The sequence below is a fragment of the Atta colombica genome, unplaced genomic scaffold, assembly GCF_001594045.1.
Source record: "Atta colombica isolate Treedump-2 unplaced genomic scaffold, Acol1.0 scaffold21, whole genome shotgun sequence".
Taxonomy (NCBI): domain Eukaryota; kingdom Metazoa; phylum Arthropoda; class Insecta; order Hymenoptera; family Formicidae; genus Atta; species Atta colombica.
In genome coordinates, this window is record NW_017259305.1 from 1,148,065 (window position 1) to 1,169,222 (window position 21,158).

General features: G+C 33.9%; 4 protein-coding genes across 4 annotated transcripts in view; 2 read left to right on the plus strand and 2 right to left on the minus strand.

Annotated features, from left to right (window-relative positions):
* Positions 1-338, plus strand: part of LOC108687603 (8-oxo-dGDP phosphatase NUDT18) — a 1,633-nt gene extending 1,295 nt beyond the window's left edge. Inside the window, exon 4 of the mRNA XM_018193454.1 lies at positions 43-338. Within this exon, the coding sequence (XP_018048943.1) occupies positions 43-282 (240 nt within the window). The 3' untranslated portion in view covers positions 283-338. The remainder of the gene's footprint in view (positions 1-42) is intronic.
* A 1,459-nt stretch (positions 339-1,797) lies between these two features.
* LOC108687598 (zinc finger protein OZF) lies at positions 1,798-3,401 on the minus strand. Its single transcript, XM_018193450.1, has 4 exons — positions 3,323-3,401; positions 3,188-3,223; positions 2,835-3,056; positions 1,798-2,737 (listed from the first exon to the last, which is right to left on the minus strand). The coding sequence occupies exons 3-4, from the start codon at positions 3,054-3,056 to the stop codon at positions 1,820-1,822; spliced, it is 1,140 nt and encodes a 379-aa protein (XP_018048939.1). The 5' UTR covers positions 3,188-3,223; positions 3,323-3,401; the 3' UTR covers positions 1,798-1,819.
* Positions 3,402-8,253: 4,852 nt separating this feature from the next.
* On the plus strand, positions 8,254-10,849 carry LOC108687606 (transmembrane protein 39A). Its single transcript, XM_018193457.1, has 7 exons — positions 8,254-8,679; positions 8,812-8,960; positions 9,041-9,139; positions 9,758-9,861; positions 9,960-10,212; positions 10,283-10,490; positions 10,577-10,849. Exons 1-7 carry the CDS (start codon positions 8,350-8,352, stop codon positions 10,829-10,831), a joined length of 1,398 nt encoding a protein of 465 aa, XP_018048946.1. The 5' UTR covers positions 8,254-8,349; the 3' UTR covers positions 10,832-10,849.
* A 123-nt stretch (positions 10,850-10,972) lies between these two features.
* Positions 10,973-21,158, minus strand: part of LOC108687605 (spectrin alpha chain) — an 11,251-nt gene continuing 1,065 nt past the window's right edge. The window contains exons 3-8 of the mRNA XM_018193456.1: positions 17,281-20,897; positions 12,819-15,346; positions 12,686-12,740; positions 12,211-12,589; positions 11,961-12,127; positions 10,973-11,440 (exon numbers count right to left, since the gene is read on the minus strand). Of these exons, the coding sequence (XP_018048945.1) occupies positions 11,312-11,440; positions 11,961-12,127; positions 12,211-12,589; positions 12,686-12,740; positions 12,819-15,346; positions 17,281-20,897 (6,875 nt within the window). The 3' untranslated portion in view covers positions 10,973-11,311. The remainder of the gene's footprint in view (positions 11,441-11,960; positions 12,128-12,210; positions 12,590-12,685; positions 12,741-12,818; positions 15,347-17,280; positions 20,898-21,158) is intronic.

Below are 21,158 nucleotides of genomic sequence, written 5' to 3' on the forward strand. Positions count from 1 at the left end.
TTGTACGAATGTATATATATATTCAGATAATTTTTTTTTTAGGAAATATTTGGAAATGATGTACCACAGCATAAACCACATGGTTTATTGTCTGTAGAATTTAGCGGTGAACAAGAAGGTGATGGTCTGTGCTTAACATTATTGGTATCCTTCAAGTTACCATTGGAAGATGTGCCTGTAATTGGAAAATATATTTGGTACGAACTTTCTGAAAATGTAGCAGAATCTCTTGCAGCCCGTCTACCACGGAACATGACTGTCCCTTTGAAGGTCGTACGTTAATTGTATACAAATATTTTATTAAGCAATTATTTGATGAAAATGAATGGTACAAGATACAGGAGAATATAATATATACAGTAATTTTTTTACTAAAATCAAGTTTATAATGTTAACATTGTAATATCCTAGTCTACACCAATGACTTTATAACAAATATTAATACATGACAGATAACATTCTATATTCTTAACTAATATAAATAAGCTTTATATAATAATGTTATTATATTTAGCTTATATATATATAAATATATATATACTTTATGAAAAAGAAACTAAAGTATTAATCATAAAATAATATAATAATACATTGGAATCAAATTTTTCTTCTTAAAAGTAAGTAGTTTAATTTATTCCCAGTATAAATTATAAATTGTATTAAGCAATATAATAATAGTATAAAAATTTCACATATAATGAATATATGTATATTTGAAATTTAAATTTGATAATTTAAATTGTAGATCATTATGTATATATGTATAATTGTAACTATAAAAAGAAATTATTAAAAATCAAGTTTATAAATTTGTTTAAAAATTTATTATTGAACATTATATAAAAAAATAATTAGAATCGTTAGATAGATTTGAAATTTTATATTTGCATATATGCGATTAAAAGTTACAGTCTTTTATATATCTTGTTTGTGCAAATTATACTACTCAATCAATATCTGCTACATACTATGTAAAAAATTGAAAGTAAAGATAATTTATTAAAATAAAATTCAATAACAATAAGAATTAAATATAAAAATATGGCTAATAAAGATTTTAACGAGCAATTTATCACTTATTAGATATCTCAAATTGCACATATGAGCTCAAAATAAGATACAAATATATTTTTATTATTTTTATACATGTTATACTTTGTATACTCAGAGTATATAATAATAATTATAATAACTTATTTATTTAAGTCTGATATTGATTATAACATACTTGTATAAACACAAATAATTGAACAATATAGAACATGTTATTTATATAAATAAATGGTAGATATTTTTAAAATAAAAATATTGTTTCTACTCCTCTCATATCCTATTTTAGTAACTCAAAAACATCACAGATCATTATAATCATGAACCACTTGATCTTAAATAAATCTACATAAAACACGCATGTTTATAATTTTATATACATATAATAATATTATATTTAGGAAGACCATCATTTAATTACACAAAGAAAATGAAAGCTATTGCTGCCTTTGTCAGTAAAAAATTGCTTGTTTACAAGTAGAGCATTGAATGAAAAAGTACTAGGGACATTTAAAAAATCCTTAATGTGCAGGTATTGTAATTTATTACAAATCAATATCATCAAATCAAAAAATTTGTTAACAGTTCAAAAAGATCTCTTAAAACTGAAAAAATTAATTTTACATTTTGAAAAAGTCATGTAACAGATACTTTCTTATCATTAAGGCATCAAGAATTTGAGTTTTCAATTTTTTATCTAATTATTGATAGTATCAATTTGTAACAAATTATATATTCTCATCCTGCATAATAATAATAGTGTATACCTTCAACTAGAAGTAGATGTTAATCTTCCCATCGTATTTAATACAGTATCTTCTGTACTTTCATTCTTTATAGGAACCACATTACTAGTATTATGCATTAATTTAATGTCATCATTGAGCGTTAAAGATACATTATTTAAATAATTTGAAGAAGCGGTAATATTAACATCTGCAGTACTAGTATGCAATACATGCTTTTGATTGTTTTCACAATCAGTTAGATTTGTGTCTGTATTTACAGGATGTTTTTTCATATGAGTTGTTAAATTACCACTGTGATGGAACTCTTTCCCACAAATTTTACATTGAAATGGTTTAATTCCGGAATGTATTCTCTCGTGTATTGACAAGTTACCACTGTGTCTAAATTCTTTACCACACACATTACATTTGTAGGGCTTTACACCCGAATGAGTTCTTAAGTGAGTGGAAAGATTTCCACTATGGCTAAACATTTTTCCACATATCTGACAACCATATGGGCGTTCACCAGAATGCGTTCTCATATGTATAGCCAAGTTTCCACTGTGTGTAAAACACTTTTCACATTGGTTGCATTTATATGGCCTGTCTCCATTATGTGTTCTCATATGAATAAATAAATTACTTTTGTGTCCAAATTCTTTGAAGCAAATCTCACATTGACATTTTAACTTTTTTCCTGTACTAGATTCCGTAGAACTTTTGGATGGCCTTCCAAGACGATTGTTTCTTACAGTCAGCGATTGTGCTGTTAATGTTTGACTAATATTTCCTATATTCAAATCCTGTACAGATTGTGACTGTTTGTTTTCTTGAACTACGACATTACTTGTACTCAGGGAATCACACTGGTTATTTGTTTGTATTTGATTGTTGCCATCCTCTTGATCAACTGAAAGGAATATGCCATTTTGCATATATGATAAACTACCAGCTTCCTAGAACAAAAATACATAAAACTGAATATAAAAAAAACTGAATAAAATCACTTGCTAAGTTGTTAAATACATGTCACAATATTATGTAAATATTTACTTCTGCTCGGAACATAGTCTGTTGATCATGAATTTCATTTTTCGCAGGTACCTCGTTTGATAACTGCGTTTGTTCCCAAAATTGAGACAACTGACGGTGCTTATATCCAATATTTTGACTGATAAAAGGATACAAAGAACTATCTGAGCTATTAATTCTATTACTTGCGTTTACATCCTCTATGGTTGTACATTCATGCTTTATTTGTATAGGACTAAACATCTGTAAAATACAGAAAATGAATAGAATATATATCAGCGCACTACAGTGAAATGCCATGTAAATATCTCCATTTCTCTATATAATTAGAAGTAATATTCAAAGCATTAAAGTCATAATCATCATATACTAACACTTTCATTTGAAGAATTGTCAATAAGGGCCTTGGCCTGGAAAATATCAGTTGCTAAATTTCGTAATTCTAGTGAACTTGCATGTCATAATTGTTACACACTTCTTACTCAATAAACGCGATAGTATATACATACAACGAGACTTTTTGTAAGCTCACATTGCTAACAAGATCCTTAATCCCTTTGTCCCAAAGCCATTTTTTTATTAGATATCTAAACGCCACCTACATGATTCAAATGGAAGGAGTCCCAAACACAAAGTACGTTCCGAATTAGGAGCTGCGCACAATGAAAAGAATAGGGAACAACAAATAGAATAAAGAGAATAAAAATTTCAACCTATCAAGGGTGTTTTTTCGTTATCCAATCAGAAGCTACTACAACTAAGGCTATCTTCGTCTTCAGGGATCAGAAGATGAAGATAGTCTTAGCTGTGATTGTTTTTGCAACGAAAAAACATCGCTGAAATTATATATTGTGAAATACAGCATTGTTTGTTTTGTCTCTCTGGGAACTGCTCGGAGTCGCTCCAAATGATCTCAGCGTAGAACAGTGTAGAGTAAGTATAAAGAAAGTAAAGGCTTAAACACAACAGGCACAGACAATAGGCACAAACAACAGGGAATAATGAGTCCCATCAGAGTTCTGATGTGTAAGTTCGATATTATATCCCAGAGTTCTGGACAGTTCGATATTCCCTATTCTACATGCCTTAACGCCAATGCGTATGCCTAGTGCTAATTGGTTCCGCATTAGATGTCTTACTTCCGGTTAAGTCAGTTAGGTTAGGTTAGGTTAGATTAGATAGTTGTAGAGTTCAAACTCTGTGAAGTAATTATTTAATTCTATTGAAGAAGATATCAGATTAAATATAAACATTATATTTATATATAAATGTTTTCTTGTTATTATGTAATGAATAATATTATGCAAAATATTTTAATAATTTTTATATAGACATTGGTAAGATGGTAACCTGTGCAGCAGTTGGTTGGTAATAATAGATCTATGAAAGGTGTTCAAATGAATCGTTTTCCGAAAGATACTTATCGCTAAAACATATAGATAAGAAATGCCCACCTGGAAGATAAAATATTAAACAGATTTGTAGTATCAGATTCCCTAACTTTTATCATGGTGCAATTGCAAGCAATCTCAAAGGAGTTCGTTAGCAAAAAAGTTCTTGTCGAATGATAAGATCCGAGAAAGAAAGGCTGAGAAATAAAGCGAGAGAGGAACCACAGCCGACTGAATTGACAGTTTTAAGATTAAATATATAATTTTGCATAATCCAGACAAAAATAAAATCAAATAGCAATATACATGGTAACAATTTTGTTACTGGATGAAAAGGATGAAGAAATCTTTGAATCACATATGAGAATTGCACGAAGAATGCTTAGAGATATTTATTTTCAACAGGATTGACTTTGTAAATAATGGCAGGAAATCATTTAAGCCCAGTTCCATAATTCACGGTTTACTTTTAACCACTTTTAATCGAAGTTCGACTTATTCGTCATCCATTTTCAATTCTAGAATTGGAAAAAAATTAAAAATAAATTTAACTTTATGGCTTTGATATGATTTATGCTAACACATTTATGAGCATCGTTTGTCTTTGTTTAACATTTGATAAATGACAAGGATAAAATGATTTTTAAGTGCGAGCGTGAATCGAACCGCGGACTGTTTCATTTCACATTTTCACATTTTTTTCCACAAAGTCGGCAAAGTCTAATGATCGTATTTTCACTTTGTCGTTACAGAATCACACGACAAAACTCACATGAAATGAAAGTGTGAAAAGTGAGTGATCTCGAATTACAGAAGTCGACTCCCTGAAGTCAGAATTGTTACGAATGTGTATGAAAAAGAGACATAAACGTTTGCAAAACAAATATAAAAACAGAATTAAGAAATTAAAAAAAGAAGTACGCATTATTAAAAAGTTTCCTATAATTATTTGACAACTTTTGCATGAAGATCAGATACAGGTTTTAAATAACAAATATAATAAAATTCCAAAATGATGTGCAATGTTAATCAAAGCATATCATTTAAAATTTGCTTGTGGTATATCAGGATAGAGAGCTTTTGCATCAGGGCTTCCTATTTCCATCTATTAGAACGTTAAATAGAAAACTTGAAAAGTTAAAATTCTAAAGTATATTATATAAAGAATATTGTATGAAATTTAAAAAATTTTAAATATAAAAGTTTCACAATTGAATAATAGTACAAATAAAGACTGTGTAGTCGTTTTAGATGAAATAAGTATAACTCTGGATGTTCACTTAGGATGCAATCGAGTTGCCGCTATAATGCTTTAAATAGTATTTGATTGACCAATCAGAAAAAAGAATTTTACTAAATGACCAATCAAAAAATGCTTCGAAGCATTTGTAGCAACAACTCGATTGCATCTTTAGATACATCAGCATTTACCTGCATTGGAAAAGTAACGTTATCTAACCATGATCAAAATGAAATTGCGACACACTGCAAACTCCGTTTCTTGTATGATGCACATAGAAGCATAAAGCTTCGTTTCTCTTCATGCACATTCGCTGCATGCATGATTCAACCTACCGCCAATTGCATGACCCTGCCTCTTCCAGTGCATGAGACCGCATGAAGTGTCTCATCTCTCGAGTTGAAGCAGTTCATGCAGTTTATGTATTCAACATATTTTAGCCCGAAACTGAAATTATGGGTGGTTCGGTTGGGAGTGTACTCAAAATCAGGGGTAAAAGTAAAGGTTAAAGATACGTAAGTAGGGTGCTTAGAATACTTAAAATTTTTTTTAATTTAACATTTCATATATACATATATTATATAATATATATACAATATAATACTCTGATATTACCGAAAAATTATGCATATACTGACATATTATGAAAATTTCAGTTGAATACCGGTAACATCCAATATTGGTATTTGGATCTCTGTTTTGTGTATACCGCTATAGAATATCGGTTTTTAATGATTTATATAATACTGAAAAATTAATATATTGATATATTATCGCTATTTTTCATATCGTTTTAAATTCCTGAATATAAAATAGTAGATTTTGATAAAGGTTAAGTTTACATTAGTCATATTCTTACAAAATAGGAAAGTAAAAAAAGAGGAAAATAAAAATAACAGATTTTAAGGATGTTTTATATATATAATTATAGCAAAAGTTTCTGAAATTTGATTTTGAATATATACTGTTTTCAAATGATTTGAATAATAAAGATTGTACACAGAATCTTATCATTTATTCATAACTAAAATGCAGAAATATATTTTTGAATTTCTATTACTAATTATTTCTGAAAAAAATGAAAAATTGTTGACAGTGACAGTATCTCAAGTCTAACCTTAAAATCTTTATATTTTAAATTCTTATAACTTCAAGTTGCTTCACAGTGAATTGATTTCGAATTTTGTTATAATTGTTGAATATATGTAAGAATAATCTGTAAAATTTTTGTTAAATTTCTAATATTTTAGAAATAGGTATTAAACATCCTTTTTGGATATTTTGATAAAACGTTTTATTTTTCTTTTCCTGCAGAATAAGATTGTAAATGCTGCTCGAAAAATATAAATCTTCTTTTGTCAAAAAAAATGTAACAGTAATTATTGAATACATTTGTAATTCAGTCAATTTTAAATTGTCGTCCGCTGCATGAATTCATTGCGAATCCGTTCTGTTACTAAAACCGCATAGAATGTATTGGAGAAACGGAATGTTAAGAATCCTGCATTCCATGACATGCACTAAATACTCATGCGCTTTATGCAAGAAACGGAACGCACCGTTGGAGACGTCTCTAAGTCATACAATGTCCCACTTTAAAGACTGTAAATCGACTTTGAGTCAACCATTCTAGGTTGTATCCGATTCGTGCTTACAACGCTCATGAACAGCATTCATCCATGTTTAATTGTAATTAAACAACAAGGACGAAATGATTCCACATTTAAGCTTTGTGAGCGTAAATCGCACTAGATGTCCTAAAGTCGACATTGGAAGAACATCTGTACAAAATCGATTTACAGTCGACTACTAAACGCCCTTAGCAAAGTCAATTTACAATCGACATATCGACATTTGTGCTTATGTGTTAGAATTATTACTAATAGTCTATTTATTACTAGACTTCTAGATTTAAACATTTGACGCTTATAGAATTAGAAGAAAAAAATGAAAACTAATACTTTTAGGCTTTGGAATTAGGCTTTGAAATATTAAGATTTAGAAATTAAGTTTTTCTAGAAATTAGGCTTCGCACTTAAATTAAAACAGCGGCGATTGGTCGATCAACAGGAGGAGCCGACGATTCACGCGTGACTACTCGGAACAATGCGCGTTGTTACTCTCCACTCTCTTACATTTTCGCCTGTGGGCATTCCTAACTCCTCCTTCATTGACCGCACTGGGGAGAAGTGTTAGGTACGTCTCTAGAGGTTTATCATGTATTGTGGAATACACAATTTCTAGGTTGAAATTCTTATTCTCTGTTCCTTTTATTGTGTCCCTTACTATCTACTCCAAATCTGTTCAAAATTATTACTGGACAAAATGAGATTGTTACGAACGTGACAGCAGAATAACGCTGATTGGTTACTTCTATGACGCATTCTCTATTCAGTCGTTTTTCACACCGTGTGATTTCACTCTTAGAATGGCCTCTAGGCATGGCCTCTCTCAGGTTTCTCTAGATTTTAATTGCACCAGACAGGCAGGAACCTAGTTCAACCACAGAAAACAGACCTATAAATAGATATAAACAGACACAAATCACTTTCATAAGCTAACTTACAAAAAAGGAAAGACGGAAGAAATTGGTCTACATTTAATTAAATGCTAAAAGTAGCGTGTTCTTGTATCGTATTACGTCTTCTTCGTATCATTTGATATTTTTATTTAGAGTGACATAATCGATATGTGAAAAAAAATAGCATTTGAAAAAAGACTGTATTTAACATAAAATATTAATATTTGCATCTCAAGAAGATACACAAAAATTGTCTGCGACGTGTGTTTGTTATGCTACGTGGAATACATCGTTGATTTGTTCAGCAATTTATTATTATGTCATAAAAATTATTGAAATAAGGAAACTTTATCTCTCGTATGAATTGATATGAATATATAAAACATGCCTGGAGGCAGACGAAACGCTGTCAATCGAACTGGATCAACTGCCAGATCTGGTAATGGTAACGTTAGTTCAGTCAATACCAATGGAAGAAGCAATAGCGGAGAAAGAGCAAGTGCCAATAGTGCAGATGATAAAAGATTTGACGAAATTTATGGTGGAAGGTCTCTGGCACCAAAGCACATTCCTATACCTGCGGTTCCAGTTGATGGACAATTGGGCTTTGAAGCGTTATCCTTGGTTGTCTCGATTATTGCAGCTTGTCTGCAATTGCTTAATCTATATAGAACTGTATGGTGGCTACCAAATTCCTATAATGGTTATACTATGGTATGTTACATTTGTATTTATTACACATGGAAACTAGATTATGCTATTATGCATGATACAAAGAAGATAGTTATAATATATTTAGGAAACAGAAGAATTGTACTCCTACTTGTATTCTTTGGTATGTTTCAGAATTTTTATTTGATAGATCCTTATTTACTTATATTTATTTTTACTATGGTGGCACATAGATTCCTATACATATTATTACGTCAGATCATTGATGTTTCATTGCCAGTTCAATCAGTACCCGCAAAATTAGCAATTCGAAATATTATAAGGTATTATTGTATGTGATTTATTAATAATTTAGATTTAGTAGTAATCAGGATATTTTAGTATTTATGTAATTTAATTTCAGGTCATCTCTATCAGTTGCTGTAAAGAGCGTGTTGGGCTGGTGCCTGTATCATATGATTGAGAAGCACAATTCTATGAAAATTTTTTATTTATGTTATCCGTGAGTATCTATGAGAATGAATACAATATATAAATAATATTGTTAATATATCGCTGAATTGATAGAAAAGTAACAATCTCACATAAAATTGGACCTTCTCAATAATTTTTTAAATTCTAAATTGGAACATTTCAATTGGGATAATGAATGTGCAATTTTTATAACTTCTTCCCTCATGTTTCATCATTTCAATTATAATATATTCTTTAAAATTTGTCATTGTTTAAATTTAAACATTGTTTTTAAATTCAAATGCTCTAAAAAGATGCAAAACAAAAATTAATATTTTTGAGATGATAAAAGAAAATTGATATTAAAGATTAATATATTTTTAATGGAAACACAGATACATTGTACAGATATACTTTGTGTACATTTCATCTATTGTCACAGAGTTGTGACTTTTAAGTAAACCACAAATCTGTAGTTCCATAAAAATATAAATAAAATATAAATATATTAGTCTTTAAGATAAATTTTCTTTTATTATCTCAAAAATGTTAATTTTTGTCTTGTATCTTTTTTTCTACCAATAGCGATATATATGCATTATATTTATATTATGTAATTCAAAATTAAAAGTAAGTGTGAATAGTTTATGACATCCATTTGTTCCAGAAGTTTGTCAGTATATTTTGTTATGTTTGGAATACGAACAGCACCATTTTTTGATATGTCGTTCTCGAATGGAAAAGAAGAACGAAAAACAAAACATATATTAGGTATGTATCAAATGTGTATTTTGATTGTATTTTGATCTTATCTATTATTAATTTTTTAAGTGTTCTCTAGTATTGTAACATGACTTTTTCATATACAGATAAACCTTTGCACAATTGCTCACTAAATGCATCGGCCATTAGAGCAGAAGTATCCACTTTGAGATCCGATTTTAATAGACGATTAAAGCGAGCTTTATTTTCGTCTTCCGGTAGCGCATATGTTTGTGTAGTTGCGCCTATTATTTTTGTACCTCCGCATTTACATTTTAATGTATTATGGGTAGTACAGCATGTAATCTTGTTCTGGCTCGGAAGGATATGTGCTTACTTCGCTCAAGCTTATCCTTTCAGGTAAGTATTCCTTCGTAGTAAAAATTGTTTTATCACAAAATAATAATTAAAGTATGTAATTGAATTTTAGATATTGTGATGAGTTACATAGGGCAGCGATGCATTTGGGCCGATGGATTAAAATAGAAAATCGCAATAATCACATATATGCCGAACCATGGAATGAAACAGTATTGTGGCCTCACGGATCAATTGTAAGGCACAATCGAGAAATTTATCGTTCTGAAGGTTTATGCACAGCAGCGGAACCGGGTAATCTAAGTCACTCTAGATTTTATGTATGTAATCTTATTCTATCAATGAGTAACAAAAAATATTAAACTCGATATTAATTATATATTAATTATATATTATTGTCTTGCAGGGTTTATTTAATAACAGAGTAACGCTTCTGAGTCCAATACTGGCATTGCAATTATTATTGGTGAACATTCAATTATTTATTTTATTAGGCGTGACCGAATGGTATCAAATACTATCGACGATATTATTATTAGTTATACATTATTATACTTTGTTCAAAATGGCTAGGGATTTTCTAGTATCTTGGAAAGTGTACCGTGCTGAACAAATAATTCAAGAAAAGTCTCAAATGGTTGTGAATCCAATTGCTCAATAAAATACAAGTGTCATTTCTGCAACATTTTTTTATATTATTTTTTATATATATTTTTTCTTGCGAAATAAAATGAAAAAAAATTAATTATTCACACAAGGAAATTTACATCTATAATTTACACAAGTATTAAAAACACGCATACATGTTTTATAGACTTTTATTGAATAAAATAATATAATATATTAAATGCATATTTATTTTAAAGATAATTAAGAATCGAAGATTGAATAATATTCGAAAATATATGTAAAGAATGTACTTGTTAGGAAAAACATTGCTTCTAACATAGAAATATATTCTTGATATATTTTTTTTTGTCTATCAACTAATTAGCTTAGAAAATTTCAATTTTTATAAATGCTCTAAATGATAATTATTATTAGATGTATTAGATAATCAAGCATAGTATTTGAAGATAAAACATATATAATAGCTTTTATGCAATTGTAATTTAATAAGCTTGAAAAAATGAATGCATAATTAATTCTGAAAAAGAGTGCGCGTGAATTCTATATAATCCAACGCAGCTGTTATCGGTCGTTCTGATTTGGGATCTACATAAGGTTTCATACGAGCAACGCAATAATCAGCCATCTCCTTCGTGAGGTTCTGGAAAAAAAAAAAAAAATAATAATGAATACAAATTGTATTTTGATTACAAGAACATTGTAATATATTTTTTAACGGTCTAACTTTTAAGTGCTTGTATAATAATGTTCTATGTGAATTTATATACATATGTAATCCTTTAAACTGCAAGTCGAAATGATTTTTCGGTCTTGAAACGCAAACTAAATTACCATAGTAATTTCATGAGTTAAATTGACTAGCATTTAATAATTTTTCGTTCTAAGATGAAAAAGCATCAAATTGTTAAATTGCCAATCAATTTAACTCGTGATATTATTGCGATAGCTTAGTAGAATTTCAAAACGGAAAAATTATTTCGGCGCGTTAGTTTAAAAAACTACATAATACATAATATAAATTCACATAGAATTATACAAGCACTTAAGATCCAAGTAACTATCAAAATTGATTTATATTGATGTTCTCACATGTATAGTCGGATGAGATTTAATATTTAATATTATATTTTTTAATGTTTTACAGTATTTGCAATACTTACAGCATATAATTCCTCCTTTGTGACATATGGCCGATCTGCTGCTGTGATTGCTCGGAAAGCGTTTTCTATTTCCTCTGAACTTTGCACGTTCTCCGTTTCCTTGCTGATCATAAACGCCATGTATTCTTGTAGAGATACGTAGCCGTCCCTATTAGGATCCACAATATCTACAAATAATAACATATTAAAATGGGTGTTCAAAATAATGTACCACATTAAGAGCCACACTATGAATTGAAATTGACAAAACCTAATATGTTCTCAAATTCTGGATCAGGTTGTCCTTCTTCTATCATAGGAAGGTCGTAGCCCAAAGCTCTCAGGCACGATTTGAATTCTTGGTGATTCAGGCGGCCGCTCTTGTCTTTATCGAAGTGCTTGAACATCATAGAAAATTCTTTGAGTGCATCTTCAGATACACCTGACTGGTTTCGCGCTTGAATCTGTTGTTCCAAATTGTGTTGCATACGCATTCCTAACTGATCCAATTGATCCCATTGCTGTGCCAATCCTACGGTACTGTGTTCTGTATAACGATTATCCAGAATTAGATGTTCCTCTAAAATAGCTCCTAGATCTTCGATTTTCTTCAGATCTTGACGACGTGCACGAACTTCTTGAGTTTTTCGCTGTAAATTTGAATATAAATAACAATTACATAATGAACATATAAACCTTACATAAATTATCTTTATGATAAATGTATCTGTTTCAATTGAACAAACCTTGGTAGCTTCCAGTTGCTGTTCCAAAGATCCGGATCCTTCCATCATAGATGTTCTATAAAATAAAATAAATTATTTACATTTCTATTTCTAATTAAATAACTAAATAAATAAATTTCTTTAAAATGCGAACCTTGTTTCCGCAAGCCATTGATGGAAGGCATTGGCATGCTTGGCGAATTCCTTACGTAATTTATCATTTTCCTCCTGTCGCTGTGCTTCTTTTGCAAGCTCAACATCGCGTTCCTTAATTATCTTTTGTAAGTTCCGCCAAGTATCTTCCAAGGCTTCCATCGTAAACCACGTGTATGGATTTGGTCCGACATTGAAGCTCTTAATTTGTCTATCTAGAGCAGCCAGGGCTTGGAAATCAGCTTCAGCTGAGGATAAGCTTGCTTGAAATTGTGCGTGTGCTTCGCGAAGAGCTCGAATCTCCTCAATACTATTACAACGTACAGGATCCGTTAAATCTTCCTCGGCATTCTCAAACCAAGAGTTGAAAGCGGATGCCTTCTTTGCAAATGTCAGATAAAGCTCTTCAATCTGCCTGAACTGATCCTGCATTCTTAATAAACGTTGTTTTCTCGAGTCGGAATCTGCCAAAAGTTTTTGCCAACGAGCAATGACATCAGCATGACGTTTTTGAATGCTGGGTGTTTGATCGTGACCAGAATCAACAAGCATTTCCTTTAATGAGGTGATATTCTGGATACCTTCGTGTTCAAAGGCATGAAGACCAGCATCAAAAGTCTCCTGTTTCGTAAGCAGAGTTTGCACAGTAGACAGATCCCGACCAAATTCTTCAGAACGCACATGAGTTTCCTTATCAGCAATCCATGACTCGACTACATCAGCCTTCCACATAAACTGCAAGTACGCGGAGTTGTCATTTAGCCGTGTCTTTCTACGGGCCGCGAGAGCTCCGAGTTGCTCCAATTTGTTGCGCAATTGTGCGCATCTTTGACTGATAGCATCTGCTCGATGATTGCCAGCTTTGATCAGCGCTTCGCCCGCTTCACAAATGTCCTTGCAGCGTTCACCGTGTGCTGCAAAGTCAGTTTCAAACGCATCGTGCTTTTTCAAAAGACCTTGTACGGCAGCCATTGTATCACCATAATCTTCAACGGAAAGTAATTGCTGTTTTTCTGTGATCCAGGCTTCTTCTTCTTCGACCTTGGCAAGAAACTGTTGATACGTCAAGGATTCATCCAACTTCTGTCCTCTAGTGGCAGCTAATTGTTTCAGTTCAGCCCATGCCTGATTAAGAAGTTTCAAACGTTGCTCGATTTCGGGTACTCCCAGATTTGAAACGTCCATCAATTTTTCTCCTGCTTCCTGAACAGCTTGGATAGCAGGTTCATGACTACCAAGTTCAGCCTCCAATCTCTTGTGCTTCTTCTTCAAATTCTGTACGCCCGTAAGGTCGCGGCCGTAATCATCCGATCCGACAAGAAGTTTCTTCTCTTTAATCCAAGATTCTTCGTCAGCAATATCGCGGAAAAATTGATGCAAAGTATTAGCTTCATTAAGTCTCGCCTGTCTATGTGCTGCCAAGTTCCTAATTCGCTCATAACGTTCATTTATACTCTGGCGTTTTTCTTGAATACCAGCGGCATCAAACTGACCGCTCTCGATCAATGAATCGGCTTGTGCATTCATATCCTTAATTCTTTCCTCATGCGCCTGTATGTCTGCTTCAACAAGTTGATGTTTTTTCATAAGATTTTGCACAGAGGCTAAATCTTTGCCGGCATCTTCGGATGTAAGCAAACTTTCGACTTCTCCAAGCCAAAAATCAAGATCCTTTACGGCAGCGATATAAGTACGCTGCTTATTGGCTTCCTTCAGCTTCATGGACTTCTCCGTGGTCTTTTGCGTAAGATATTCCCACTGATCAGCAATAGATGCCAATCTTTTTTGAACCGCATCCTCCGACCCGGCACACTGATGCTTTTCGATTAAATTGCCTCCCATAGCAAGTACCGATTGAATTCGATCTGCATTGGCTGCCAATTCGGCTTCAAATGCCTGATGTTTCTGATGCTTTGACTGTATATTGGCGGGATCTTTGTAATTTTCCTCGGTCGCTAACTGAAGTTTCTCAGCAATCCAATTTTCCATCTCGTCAGCATCTCGAGAGAACTGTTGTAGAGTCTGAGATTCGCCTAACTTCGAACGCTTTTCGATAAGAGCGTCCTTCAAATGTCGCCAGCGATCTAACACTTGGCATCTTCTTTCATCGATGGGTTTAGCGGCGTAATGCTCGGCAGCGATTAACTGATCGGCTAGAGTTTGTAAGGTAGCAATTTTCTCTTCGTGAGCGTTGATTGCTTTGTCAAAATCTTCATGTTTCTTGATGAGAGCTTCAACATTGTCACTACTGTCTACTGCGTCCGCACTGCTGAGGAAAGCTTCTCGCGCGCTCATCCAATTCTCCGCTTGCTCGCAATCTCTGCAGAACAATTGCAATTCGAGATTCTGATCGAGCTGCATACGTCGTTGAATCCAAGCTTTTTCTAATTCTTGTCTGGCTTCTGCCATAGATTCAAGTTTCTCCAGTATTTCCACGCTAGCATAATGGCTAGATTGCAATAGTTGTTGGCCGAACAGTTCGAACGCCTGGAAAGTACCTGCTCTAGCATCTATCTCCATCCGGTGCTCCTATAAAAAGAAAATATACAAATAAAATTTACAAAGTGATTTGTCATTCGGTTTTCGAGTATTACACAATTTTGTTTGTTATGTGATTTTAATTAAATTCATTCGGCAATAGACATTATAAGCAGAAAGGTAGTAATTACGCGATATACATACACTACTCAAAAAAAAAAAAAAAGGAACACTTTCGAACACGCTCAAAATTGCGCAATATTCAAAACACTATAACTCGATGAAAAATCATCGCAGACAAAAAAATCAAAAAAGCATTTGAAAGCTTCAAATCTCTACTTTTGAAATCGATAATTGATATTTCAATCTGATTGATCCTTTATGAAACTATACAGACAAAAATGGATACCCGTCAAATCTGAAATTTTTTACAAACTTTTTATAAAGACCTTTTTATAAAGATTTATGACATAAAGTAAAAATTATATAAAAATGCGATTTATAGCAGTCGAAAGAGTGAATCTTTACCTTTAATTTGTTTTTTTATTGATCATTGTATGATGATTTTTTTCACCGATTTATTTGACATTGAAACAGAAGTGATCATTTTTTGCTTCAACGTTCAACAATTCGATGAAAAAAAATCGTACAACACTTAATAAAAAAGCAAATTGAAGATAAAAATTTACTCTTTCAACTATTGCAAACCGCATTTTTTATTTTTACTTTACTATAAACTCATTCTACAATTGTGTAAACGCAGTTGTAAGTGGTTGTAGTTGTATAAGAATTGATTATTCACAATAAATATGCACAATATTGATTAATCACAATCGAATATTTACTTCATATTTGATTGTGATTGATTTATTTTTACAATTACAATCACTTACAACTACGCTTTTGCAATTATAGAATGGATTTTATAGATCTTTATAAAATTTATACAAAATTTTCAGATTTAACGGATATTCATTTGTGTCCGTATAACTCGGTAAAGAATCAATCGGATTAAAACATCAATTACCGAACATCAATTACTTCAAAAGTAGAAATTTCAATCGTTAAAATGATTTTTTAAAAATCTCGTTATGATCATTTAAAATTAGCATAAAAAAGATTAAAATCAAGGTTTATGTATTTCTGTGAAAAATGATTACGAAGCGATATTTGAAATAAGCATTTTAAAGCTTAAAACTAACTTTTGAATGTTTCAAATCATTTTGTATGTAAAAACTTTATTACAAGCAAAAATAATCATTTTTGCTTTAACATTCAATAACTCGGTGAAAAAAATCGTACTACTCAATCAACTCGCTCAATAAAAAAGCAAAAGAGCAAAAGATGAAAAGAAAGATTCACTTTTTCAACTGTTGTACCGTATTTTTGTGTGACCTTACGCTATAAATTTTTGTAAAGTTCATAAAAAATTTTCAGATTTGACGAGTATCCATTTGTGTCCGTATAGCTCGGTAAAGGATCAGTTAGAATGAAATATCAATTACCGATTTCAAAAGTAGAGATTTCAAGTTTTCAAATGTTTTGATTTTTTGTCTACAATGATTTTTCATCGAATTACGGTGTTTTGAATATTGCGCAAATTTGAAGCATGTCGAAAGTGTTCCCTATTTTTTGTTGAATGGTGTATATATATATAAAAGCATTGAAAATACTCAAACTGTTAATAAGCAGTATTTTCATTGCAAAACATCGGCACAAGATCAATTAGCTTTTTTTCATAATAAAAGAAAAAGTTATCAACGAGACGGATAACGCGAAATTAATTTTAGGCACTCTCGGCAATTTCGCCAGGCAATTTCGCGATTCTCTTGCATGCTCAAATGTTCTTATACCTCTGGAAGTAAGCCGTATCGCGCATCTATCTCTGCTCTGTGATTCTATAATTTAAATGATTTGGTGAAGGATTTGTCAAAAAATGATTGTGATAATGACTGTGATCATATTACAATGGAGAATATTTTTACCTGATGACGTTCGAGCAATGCTTCGGCACCTGTGACGTCCGATGCAAGTTCTTCGGAAGCAACCAAGCCCATCATTGAGTTGATCCAAGCCATCAAGTCACGATAATCACTGAGAAAACGTTGCAAATCATATGAATCCAGAAGTTTCTCCTTTCTGCTATTAGCTTTGGCCGTCAATTGAGTCCATTCTTCATTGATCTCCTTCTGTTTAGCGTATGTTTGCTCAGCAGTTTCTGGGTGTGACTGCATTAGGCGATTAGCTGTCTCATCAAGTTGCTTGATCTTGTCTCCCAAAGCTGCCAGATCTCTCTCCAGTCCTTCGTGCTTGCGTTGCAAAGCCTGAACGCTGCGCAAATCTTTGCCAAGGTCATCATTGTTTAATGCCGCATCTTTCTCGCGAATCCAATCCTTCGTTTCATCAACGTCACGATGGAATCGTTGCACCTCGTGAGCAGAACCAAGCTGATTAGCTCGTTCTGCTGTGAGCGTTTGCAAGCTGGTCCATTTCTCGTTCAGATCCTGGATTTGCGTCTGAATCTTCAATGCCGCTTCAGTTTGCCCAAGGCTCATTAGTTGTACGGCGATTTCATTCATCTCAGCCAAACGTACTTCATTCGCCTTAAGATCAGCCTGAAAGTCATCAAACTTCTTCTGCATAACTTCCACTTGTTCTAAATCTTCGCCTACATCCTGCACTTGAGCGTGATTCTCCTTGTCTTTGATCCAAGTAGCTAATTCCGCGGCTTCTCTCACCAATACATAAGCTTTGGCTGTTTCGTTAAGCTTATTTTGACGTTCGCGTGCTAAACGCAAGAGATCATCATATTGCGCTTCGATCTGCGCTTGTCGCGCGGCGATTGAGCTCTGCTCCCTAGCCAAGTTCTGTTGAGATGCACTAAGACCCGCCTCAGGTTCCACACGCTTTACATATGCCGCTGGTACAAAACCTTGACGATCATTTACCTCGACTTTCCACCAATCTTTGTTGTTGGAGTTGAGCAGAGTTAAAGTATCGCCCTTTTTCATGGATACTTCTCTGGGAGACTTCTCAGTGTAGTCATAGAGGGCTACGACACATTCTTTGCCGGTGATGTCGACTGTAGGTGTCTCTTGCTGTCTGCACGCCGCAGCTTGATCTCTCAGCGCTGCGATGGTGCTTGCAAACGCTTCCAGATCGCTGACTAAGGCCTCGTGTTTCTTCAGAAGAGCCTCTGAACTATCCTCGTCCTTGCCGTAATCGCCATTCATCACTATAGGACGTTTCTCCTTCATCCATGATTCAGCTTCATTCGCATCAGCGAAATATTGATGTGCCTGTAAAGAATCATCCAAATCATTCTTACGTTGTCGAGCTTTATCTTTCAGCTGTCCCCAGTGTTCATCTAAAGCTGCCAGTCGCTGATTGATTTCCTCGGCTGCAAAATGTCCCTCTTGCAACATCGTCGAACCTGCTTGGCAAACAGCGGCCACTCTTGGCTCATGATTGTTGATTTCGGCTAGAACAGCTTGATGCTTCTTCTGAAGATTCTGCACGCCAATCAAATCACGACCGCGATTTGTAGATGCCGCAACTGGTTCTTTCTCGCGAATCCATGCTTCCTCGTCCTCGATATCTCGGAACAGTTGTTGCACTTGGAGCGAATCGAGGAGTCGTTGCTTTCTTACACTCATAGGACGCTGCAAGGCAGCGTATCTAGTTTGTAATTGATCCTGCTTAGTTTTGATATTATCAGCATCAAAATGGCCTGACTTAACGAACTGTTCGGCCGCTTGAGCAATACTATCGATCCTATCCGCGTGAGAGCCTACGTCAGCCTCCAGAAGCGCGTGTTTCTTTTGCAAGTTCTGGACGCTGGTCAGATCTTTACCATAATCTTCCGACATGAGCTGCCCTTCTACCTCTGATAGCCACAGTTCGATGTCTTCTACTGTTCGGTTGAATTGTTGCTGCTGGGAGGCTTCTTGTAATTTCGCACCTTTCTTCTCTGTAGCTCGCGTTAAGCTCTCCCATAGTGTCACGATTTCATCCGAGCGGGTGCGTATGCGATCACTAGCATAGTGACCACACTCAATCAACTCCTGGCCAGTAGCTACCATCTCCTCCATCCGCGTTTTATTCGCGTTTAGTTCTTGCTCGAAATTCTGATGTTTTTGGACTTTGCCGTTCAAATTAGTGGGATCCAAGTAACTGTCATCAGTAGCGAACTTAAGCTTCTCATTGACCCAGCCCTTTGTTTCGTCACAATCTCTTTCGAATTGTTGTAGTTTGTATGCATCTTCAAGACGACGACGTCTTTGAGCTGATTTCTCAAGAAGAATAGCTCGTCTTTCTAATAACAGTTGCCGTCGTTGCGCCACGTCATCTGCAGCATAATGCTCGCCCTCGATTAACTTTCCAGCAAAGTCATCAAGCACCTTAATCTTCTCTTCCTGAGCTGCCAGAGATTTATCGAAGTCTTCATGTTTTTTGATAAGTGCCTCCACACTATCAAGGGAATCTCCCAAGTCTTCATTAGCCAAAAAAGCTTCTTGTTTAGCCATCCACGCATCCGCCTGCTCCGTATCCCGGTAGAATAGTTGTAAATCTACACATTGCTCGTACAAGATACGCCTCTTCTCCCACAAACTCAAAAGAGATGACTTGTCATCGGCGAGAGAATTTAATTTTCGTGCCACTTCTTCAGCAGCGTAATGTTTCTTTTCTAGCAGTTTATTACCAGCCAAAGTGGTTGCATCAAAGCTATCGGCTCTGGCATCTATTTCTCCCTTATGTTCCTGATGTCGATCGACCAAGGCTTCAGCGCCGGCCACATCTTTAGCTAGTTCGTCTGCGGAAATGATAGCACGCATATCGTTCATCCAGGATACTAAGTCACGATAATCTGCCAAGAATCGATGTAAATAATAGGATTCATCAAGTTTGAGGCGTCGCTCTTTTGCTTTTGCAGTAAGACTCTCCCACGACTGTAAAATCTCGGCGCGTTTAGCTTGAATCTGTTTAGAATGATCAGCTTCGTGAATCGCAGCGAGACGATCGGCTTCCGCACCCAATGTATATACTTTGTCTTCCAGAGCAGCCAAGTCGCGCTCGATACCTTCGTGTTTTCGTTGCAACGTTTGCACACTGGCAAGATCACGTCCGAAATCATCGGACGATAAGACAACATCCTTCTCTGCGATCCAAGCCATAGTCTCATCAGCATCACGATTGAATCTCTGGATTTCGTGCGCTCCAAAGAGCTTCTCCTGTCGCAATGTGGCTAATTGTTTCAATCTCTGCCAAGATTCGTTAAGCTCTTCCTTCCTACGTAAAATGGTATCGCGTTCGGGATGTCCATCTAATAACAATTTATCCGCCAGCTCGTTCACCTCAGTAACTCTGTATTCTTGACTTGCCATGTCCTTCTGGAATTCGTCAAATTTCCTTTGGAGCACCTCCACATGCTCCAAGTCGTGTCCAAATTCATCGGTCGTTACAAATGCTTCCTTGTCGTGAATCCAAAACATCACTTCATCACAATGACGAATAAATTGTACAAGAACTAAAGCCTGCTGTAGCTTCAAGCCCTTGTCAGCTAATCGGGATAACAACAACTCCCACAGGCGGTGTAACTCCTCTTTAAATAATTAAATATGTTGTATTAAAAAACAATGTTTGTTATATACATATACACTATGTTTTACAATTACATTCATATTTAATATAGTTGAAGTAAAATGAGTTTAAAACAGTCTACATATTTTAAATTTATCTTATAAAAGTAGTTTGATAAGAGAATACTTGTAATCATTATTTATGAACATTAAAACATTCTATACATTCCAAATTATTTTACATCGTTTAAGAAAATAATTCAAGTCACTATATTCGTGAAATA

Excerpts from the sequence above, each read along its gene's own strand:
- LOC108687606 (XM_018193457.1), top strand. The coding sequence starts at position 8,350 with ATGCCTGGAGGCAGACGAAACGCTGTCAATCGAACTGGATCAACTGCC. Across the intron at positions 8,680-8,811 it reads CCTATAATGGTTATACTATG|AATTTTTATTTGATAGATCC; the intron begins GTATGTTACATT and ends GGTATGTTTCAG. Across the intron at positions 10,213-10,282 it reads GCTCAAGCTTATCCTTTCAG|ATATTGTGATGAGTTACATA; the intron begins GTAAGTATTCCT and ends ATTGAATTTTAG.
- LOC108687598 (XM_018193450.1), bottom strand. The coding sequence starts at position 3,056 with ATGTTTAGTCCTATACAAATAAAGCATGAATGTACAACCATAGAGGAT. Across the intron at positions 2,738-2,834 it reads AGACTATGTTCCGAGCAGAA|GAAGCTGGTAGTTTATCATA; the intron begins GTAAATATTTAC and ends TTTTTGTTCTAG.